Below are 8,864 nucleotides of genomic sequence, written 5' to 3' on the forward strand. Positions count from 1 at the left end.
TGATTATCAAACTATCAACCCTTCAAGGTGTGACATGATTATCAAACTATCAACCCTTCAAGGTGTGACATGATTATCAAACTATCAACCCTTCAGGGTATGACATGGTTATCAAACTGTCAACCCTCCAAGGTGTGACATGATTAAAATTCCTCCAGTGGAGAGCCAAGATGTTTTCTTAAAACTTTTGACTATTTTTCTTTCTTTTTAAAGTAAAATATAATTGTTTTGAAAGAATTCATCTTAATTATTTTATAGAGACTTATCTGTGTAATTATTTATACACACATGCATGTGTACATGCACACACACACAAACACACACACAGAGAAAGAGAGAGAGAGACAGACAGACAGAGAGAGAGACAGAGAGGGAGAGAGACATTTTTTTTCTTTCCAACCAGAAAAAAAAAAAAAAAAAAAAAAAACAGTGTTCAGCACTGCCTGAGTGTCACTGACAAGTCACAGGTTCTTTAAAGTTACTTGTTAATAAAGTTACTTTCTTGTCAGAACCACACACTGACTGTGTTAGCTTCTATCAACTTACTTGATTTGCACAGCAGATTTATTTTAGTTCACAATTTGAGTGATTTCAGTGGCCTTTTAGGTTTCTTTGTTAGCTTTGCAAAAGTTAGAGTCATTTGGGAAAAGGAAGTCTTAGTAGGGGTCTCCCTTACCAGATTACTTTTAGGCAAGACTGTGGTGGTTTTTTTTTTTTTTTTTTTTTTTTTTTTGATTGCTGATTGATGTCTTTTCTGCTGTGGGGTGCCATCCTTGGACAGGTGGTCTTGGTGGTATAAGAAAGCAAGCTGAACAAGCCATTAGAAGCAAGCCAATAAGCAATACTTCTCCAAGGTTTCTGTTTCAGTTCCTGTGTCTAGGTTCCTGACTTAAGTTCTATCCTTGGGTTCATTTTATGATGAACTTTGATCAGGTTGTGTAAGCCAAATAAACCCTTTCCTCCCCAGGTTGCTTGGCCTTAGTGTTCATCACAGCAATGGAAAGCAAACCAGGATAGGGCCTACATTGAGGCCAGACTTGCTGACAGAAGGACATGTAATAAAGCAGACCACGCACCTCATAGCCAGGAAACAGAGTTGGAGGAAGAGCACGGCCCCAGTGACATTCCTCCACTTCCTACTTCCTGAGCCCTGCTTCCTAGTTTCCACTCCTTCCAATCATGATTAGCTCACTGGTGATCATCATTGACTAAGGCATTTTTAGTTCATCACTGACTGAGTCAGAGCTCTCAGGATCTGGATGCTTTACCCCTCCAAGCCCTGCCTCTCAACACTGCAGTTTTTGGGGGGACATTTGCTACTCAGATCATAATACTACCCCTGACTGGGCTCGAGGTATAAATCACATATAACGACAAACTATAGTTTTCTCATGTAAAGTTTGGTGAGTTTTGGTAAATGCTTTTCCTCATACCATGTATAAACAACTGTAGCACTAGAATGTTCCTCTCTGTCCTTTCCTATTCATTTCTGCAGGTTGGAAGCGGCTGTTGACTTGAATTCTTCTTCTTCTTCTTCTTCTTCTTTTTTTTTTTTTTTTTTTTGAGGCAGGGTTTCTCTGTGTAGCCCTGGCTGTCCTGGAACTCACTCTGTAGACCAGGCTGGCCTTGAACTCAGAAATCTGCCTGCCTCTGCCCCCCAAGTGCTGGGATTAAAGGCGTGCGCCACCACGCCCAGCTATTATTGGTTATTTTATTTATTTACATTTAAAATGTTATCCCTGTTCCCAGTTTCCCCTCTGAAAGTCCCCTATCCCAACCCCCTTCCCCTGCTTCTATGAGGATGCTCCCCCACCCACCCACTCCCACCTCACTGCCCTAGCATTCCCCTACGCTGGGGCATTGAGCCTCCACAGGACCGAGGGGCTTCCCTCCCATTGATGCCAGATAAGGCAGTCCTCTGCTACATATGTAGCTGGAGCCATGGGTCTCTCCATGTATAGTTTGGTTGGTGGTTTAGTCTGTGGAAGCTTTGGGGCATCTTGTTGGTTGATATTGTTGTTCTTCCTATGGAGTGGCAAACCCCTTCATCTCCTTCAGTCCTTCCACTAATCCCTCAGTCCCCGAGCTCAGTCCGATGGTTGGCTGCCAGCATCTGCATCTGTATTGGTCAGGCTCTGGCAGAGCCTCTCGGGGGACAGCTGTACCAGGCTCCTGTCAGCAGGCACTTGGCATCAGCAGTAGTGTCTGGGTTTGGTGTCTGCAGAATTCTATCATCCTAGAGTGTTTGGTCTATTTTATAGCATTAGTTCATAGAATTGCATGGTATGTACTCGTTTGGTTAAGACCTTCTTTTCTCTTCATCATGTTGATTATTTTAGTGTAGTCAGTAGTATTCCATTATATGAATTTATTATAGTTCATATAATAAACTCATATAAAACTTGTGATTTTTAGTTTTTGTATTTTACAAATGAAAGTGCTGTAGATACTCACATTCAAGAACAACTTTGTGGGTATGTTTTCATTCTTACTAGATCCAGAATTTTTGAGTCACAAGGTAGATGTATATTTTTGAAAGTATCTATTTTCCAAAGTGATTGTAGCATTTTAAAATTCTAGCATTGCATTAAAGTTCTATTTACTTAACAAACTTGACAGTATCTGGCAATCTGTTTGTTTTTTTTTTTTTCAAAGCTTGAACCCTACAATACCTGTGTAGTAGTATTTGCCATGGACTTTAATCATCTTGATACATTTTGTAGTTCTTTATGTAAGTTGGAAAAAGGTGGAAGTTTTATAGCTAGGTACCGGCTTGGAGAGATGGCTAAATGGTTAAGAGCACTGGTCACTCTTCCTATAGACTTGGGTTTAATTCTCAGCATGCACCTGGTGACTCATAACTGTCTGTAACTTCAATTCTAGGGAACCCAGTGCCTTCTTGTAGCCTCTTGAAGATATTACATGCATGTAGTGTGGTTCAGACTTAGGGTAGGTCTTCAAACCTTAAATGATCCACTCAGGAAAATCTCTCACAGTTTTGTCCAACTGCTTGGGTTTTAATGTATTTTTTATTTTTTTGTGGGACCAAGAGCAGGTCTCATACATGGTAGGCAAATGTTCTACAGTTGATTTATGTTCCTCTCCTGCTTTGGTATGCTCCCAGAGAATAGAATTTCCAGGAAAAAATTACACATCATGTTTATATCAAGTTATTATTATAAAGAAAATAAGTTTTGTGGGAAGAAAATATGATATCCCACAATAGAAACTATCTAGTTTTGGTAATCATTAAGTCTGTGTTGTTTGGCTTTTTTAGACAGGGTGATTTATGCTGCTAAATTAAAGCCAGTTTTTACATTTTTGTATTATCAAACTTAAATAACTTTGATGACAGTTATTTAAAAAAAAATTTTTTTTTGTTGGCTTGGAGACAGGGTCTTGAGTGTGTAACCCAGTTTGGCCTTAAACTCATTGTCTTCTTCTTTCAGCTTCTCTGGTGCTGGGATGGGGTTATAGTCTAGGACCACTATATACAACTACTTAAAATTCTTTATTATAGTAATAAGGTACACTTTTATTTTTCCTTATTATGAATTTACTTGTCTTATCTAAGTATGCATTTAATGTCTTTAATATTAATTGACAATATTTTATTTGGAATTTATTTTTGCTTAGGTAAACACCTAAATTCTTGTCTAAATGTACTTTAGGTAAATTATTGTATAGTCACCAAATTTAAGGCTTTCTTTTTAGTTTCTATGGGGTTTTCAACTGAAGTAAACTAGTTTGATGCACTGTTTGATCACCAGGCGGCACTCAATGGACAAGTGTATGAGCTGCTAACTGTTTTCATGGATTGGATATCAGACTGCCACCTTAGCAAAGTGGAGCCTGAAGAACCTGGTGTAGATGGTGAAAAGCCACCAGCCAAGCCCTCCCAGAGAAGTGACATTCAAGAGAAATGTGTAAAGGTTGGTTTTTCAGATTTGACTTACCTTTATTTGATCTGCGTAACTGTTGTGGTTGCATACACGTAAGGGCCACATGTGGTCCGGTGCCTGTGGAGGCCACAGTAGGTGTCAGATCCTGGAACTGAACTTACAGGTGGTAAGTCGGGTTATTGCTTCCATCCTAACCTGGGTCCTTGTAAAATCAGTAAGTGCTTTCAACCTCTGAGCCGTGTCAGCAGCTCCCAAGTTTTTAGTTCTTTGTTTTTGTTTTTTAATTTGAAATACATGGTGATTTAGTAAGGAAAAGCTTGTCATTTTTATTTATTCATTTTATTGTAGTTTTTAAAAATTACATGTGTTTATTTAATTGGGTGTGTCTGGGAGCACATGGACACCATCACACATGTATGGAGGTCAGAGGACAACTTTCTAGAATCAGTTCTCTCCTTCCACTGTGTGGATCACAAGAGTGGAACTCAGGTCCCCAGGCTTGGTGGCAAGCACCTTTTCCCACCAAGCCATCTCACTGGCCCACATTTTACCTGCATGTATGTATGCGTACCACATGCATGCACGATGCCTGCAGAGTTCAGAAGCCTGCTTTGGATCCTCTAGGGCTAGAGTTTCAGGTGGCTGTGAACCATGTGGGAACTGAACCCCAGTGCTCTGCAAGAGCAGCAAGTGCTTTTAACCACCGAGCCATCTCCCAAGCCCCCAACTTCTGACATGCTTATAAGTGGGAAATGGTGACAGTATTTTTGTTTTGTGAGACAAGGTTTAGATACAGAGCCTAGGCTGTCCTCAAACTCACTCAGTACTTCAGGATGGTGTTAAACCTAGGATTCTCTCATCACTGCCCCCCCTGTTTCTGCTTCTATATATGGAGTAGATGCAGTTTTGCCTGAAAATTGTCTATACCAACAGTTTTTTTAACATGATTCATTTCACACTTCAATATTAATTCATACTAAATTTAAAAGGTTTATTTTATGCATATGGATGTTTTGTCTACATATATGTGTACCAAATGCAGACACTCAAAGTGATGCCAAGTTGACAGGGAAGGGTGACCAGGGCAGGTTGATACTGTATTTATTCTAAGAAAACTAGGATTGCTTAGTTTTGAAAAACAGTGTCTTTAGAAATGACCCAGGAGACCTTCTGACACATTTTGTTGGGACCCATTTTCATTTAAGAGTCATAAATATTGATATGCTCAATATTTAAAAACATAAAAAACCATTAGAGACTAGATCTGATACATTTGTTATGACCAGACTGGATATACTTTATAAGACTGATTTTCTTTTGTGATGAAAAAACAGATGGGTGGGACAATTTTAAAGAACTTGAGGATAAACAACAGTAATAGCAACAAAGTAGCACACCATAAAGCAGACTCTACTGAGTATGTTGCAAAAGTGACAGAGTCACATGGAAGCCATGTGAGTGTCGATCACATTATTAACTCCACCTCTCAGAAGCCTCAGGAGGAGGAGAGGGGGCAGGCTTGCTTGGTTGGATAGTGGGTGAGCACAGCCCACATGTTTTTATTGAGGAAATAGACACACAAAGTCAAGAAGCCAAAGGAACTAAGATAAGCGCCAAAGAGATTTACCCCAAGGTACATTATCACATGTCCAAAAGTCAAGGACAAAGAAGACCTTGAACGCAGCCAGAGAAGAACAAGCGGCCACAGAGAGACCTGGGTGAGCTCTTGCAGCAGGTTCGTGTGAGCCGGCTGGGGTAACACAAAGTACTGAAGTAAAGCTGTCAGATGCACCCTGTCAGTGTAACCGCCTTTCAGAAATGGAAAAATAAGGACTCTGACAAAAGCTGAGGGGTCCCTTAACAGCTGTCCTGCTGGACTGAAAGCTCACATAGGCCATATGTAAGAGTAGCTGCGTAAGTAACAATGTAGTAGTTTTGATATAAAACAGGCAATGTGAAAACCGTAAACTATTTTTAAGAGAAATTGAAAATATCTAAATGAACTTAAATGGTCCAAAAGACTTAACATTTTAAAATATATCAGTCTTCTACCCCACATGAATTGTATACTCAATGCATTATTCAAATTTCATCTGGCTTTGTAGACCAAATCGATAGAGCAGTCCTTTTTTTTTTNTTTTTTTTTTTTTTTTAAAGATTTATATATTTATTATATGTAAGTACACTGTAGCTGTCTTCGGACACTCCAGAAGAGGGAGTCAGATCTTGTTAAGGATGGTTGTGAGCCACCATGTGGTTGCTGGGATTTGAACTCTGCACCTTTGGAAGAGCAGTCGGGTGCTCTTACCCACTGAGCCATCTCACCAGCCCGATAGAGCAGTCCTAAAGGTCCCTCAGCCCCTGTTTGGGAAATGGTGGCAGTTAGTTTCAGATGTCTAAGCGGACTGCACTTTTTTCCTCCCACCTGCAGCTGTTGCCTATGATGACAGAGCAGCTCCAGTGGATGCCGCTGGTGAGCGCCAAACTGCATGAGCCTTTCATAAGGTTTATCTACTGGTCTCTGAGGCAGCTGGATGCCAGCGCACAGGTATTGACTCATTGGAATCTGTCTTACCATCAGTTCTCCTGGTCATGTTTCACAGAAAGAGACATAGCACATGGGTGTCTACACTCTGTTCTTTTTCTGTTTGAGAACAATCTTCTCTGTACAATACTGTTCTAAGGTTCTGATAGGAATTGTATTCAACTTGTAGACCAATTTTATGTGCTCAGTCTTTTCAACATAGGAACGTACCCATCTTTTCACTTGCAACATCATGTTCTTGCATCAGTAGTGTATAATTTTTGCATAAAATTCATGTGCACGCTCACAGTCATCCATTAGATGGAGCACAGGGTCCCCAATGAAGGAGCTAGAGAAAGTACCCAGGGAGCTGAAGGGGTTTGCAGCCCCATAGGAGGAACAACAATATGAACTAACCAGTACCCCAAGAGCTCCCTGGGACTAAACCACCAATCAAAAAAATGGACACAGAGGGACTCGTTGCTCTTGCTGTACATGCAGCAGAGGATGGTCTAGTCGGTCATCAATGAGAGGAGAGGCTCTTGGCCCTGTGCAGGTTCTATGCCCCAGTTTAGGGGAATCCCAGGGCCAGGAAGTAGGAGTGCATGGGTTGGGGAGCAGGGGAGAGGGGAGAGGATAGGGAATATTTGTAGGAGAAACTAGGAAAGGGGATAACATTTGAAATATAAATAAAGAAAATATCTAATAAAAAAATTCATGTGCACACTCCTTTAGATCTTCACCTATTTAAGTATTTAAGTGATTTTTATTTGTTAAACTTTGTAGTCTATATGTTTATGGTGCTAATATGTTTGCCTACATGCATGTAAGTGCACCATGTGCATGCAGTGTCCACAGAGGTAAAAACAAGAGCATTGAATACCCTGACTGGAATTACAGAGGGATGTGAGTGCTGGGAACTGAACCCAGGTCTTCTGTATGACCAGAAAGTGTTCTTAAGCACGAAGCCATCTCTCTAGGTCTGAGATATATTTTGAGGAAAGTTTTAAATTATGAATTTAATTATTAAATTTTTATAATATTGTGTGTGTATGTATGTGTACAGGAGCACACACCATGCACACACAGCACATACATGGGGCCCTTGAGCCATGCGGACTGGGTCAGAGGACAACTTCTATCATGTGGGTCCCAAAGATTAAAGTTAGGTTGGCAAGTTAGGCAGCAGGGGCCTTTCCCTCCTGAACTGTCTCCCCAGCCCTAGATCCTGGTAGTTACGCGGTTATTGTGATTTTTCTAACTTCTTGTAGTTTGTGACTTTTGAGGAAACGGCTTATTTTGTCTCACCAACAAATGTACACATCTAGGATTTGGAATGTAAAGATAAGGTAGGTTCTCTGACATCAGCCGCTGCACGGGGACAGACAGTGTGCTTTTACAGGGCCCTCCCTTCTCTTTGTGCCTCAGTGTCCAGAGCAGTGGCTCTGTTACACATGAGTGTGGACAATTTGTGGGCATTTACTTCTTTACCTTGACTGTTTTTCCTAAATATTTTTTTTAATCGATCTTTCAAAGGATCGTTTCTTTGTTTTACTTTCTACATTTTTGCTTTCAGTTTAATTTCTTCTACTCTCATTTTCTCCTACTACTTTAAGTTTATTTTGCTCTCTTATTTCTAGGTTACTGAACTGAAAATTTAGATTATTGTTTTAAGACTGTTTATCCTTTTCTGTATGTTGTCGTGTTTGAATTGACATAATCTTACTGTGTAGCCTAGGCTGGCCTTAACTCACAGGTCTGTCTCAGCAGTGCTGGGATTACAGTGTATGTTACCGTGCCAGTTTCTCTCTTCCCTCCCCGCCTCCTTCCTCTCCCTCTCTTCTCCCTCCTCCCTTCCCTTCCTCCCTCCTCCCCTCCCTCTCTCCCTCCTCCTTCCCCTCACCCATTCAGGTTCTTATGCTTGTTCAGCAGCCACCTGAGTTATCTCCCTTATCCTGCATGTTTTGAATGCCACATTTTCATTTACACTTTAAAACATATTTATTTTACTTTTATTTATGTGTGTGTGTATGTGTGTGTGTCTGTATGGATTTGTACCAGAAGAGGGTGTCAGATATCTTGGACCTGGCGTCAGAAGCAGTTGTGAGCTGCCTGGCCTGGGTGCTGGGATGTGAACTCTAGCTGTCTGCAGGAGCGTCAAACACTCATGAGTGCTGAGCCATCTCTCCAGTCCCTTCGTTTACGCTGAACTTAGCTAGTGTTTTAGTCCCTTAGAACTTCTTCTCTGTCCTATGTGTTACTTAGAAGCTCCTGTAGGTCTTTCTGTTTTTGTTTTGCTGCTGTGTCTGTATTGTTGAAGTTAGTACTTTGATATTTGTTCTGTTGTAGTGTGTTTTATAAATGTTAACTGGTGGTATTTATATCCTCACTGATACTCTCCTATCAGTAGAGCATAGTGTGCTGGAGTTATGTCACAG

General features: G+C 40.7%; 1 protein-coding gene across 1 annotated transcript in view; it reads left to right on the top strand.

Moving 5' to 3' along the window:
* Positions 1-8,864, top strand: part of Ccdc138 (coiled-coil domain containing 138) — a 96,472-nt gene that overhangs the window by 59,813 nt on the left and 27,795 nt on the right. Inside the window, exons 11-12 of the mRNA XM_021205204.2 lie at positions 3,771-3,932; positions 6,334-6,450. Coding sequence (XP_021060863.1) covers positions 3,771-3,932; positions 6,334-6,450 — 279 coding nt within the window. The remainder of the gene's footprint in view (positions 1-3,770; positions 3,933-6,333; positions 6,451-8,864) is intronic.

This window comes from Mus pahari, chromosome 9 (genome assembly GCF_900095145.1).
Source record: "Mus pahari chromosome 9, PAHARI_EIJ_v1.1, whole genome shotgun sequence".
Classification (NCBI taxonomy): domain Eukaryota; kingdom Metazoa; phylum Chordata; class Mammalia; order Rodentia; family Muridae; genus Mus; species Mus pahari.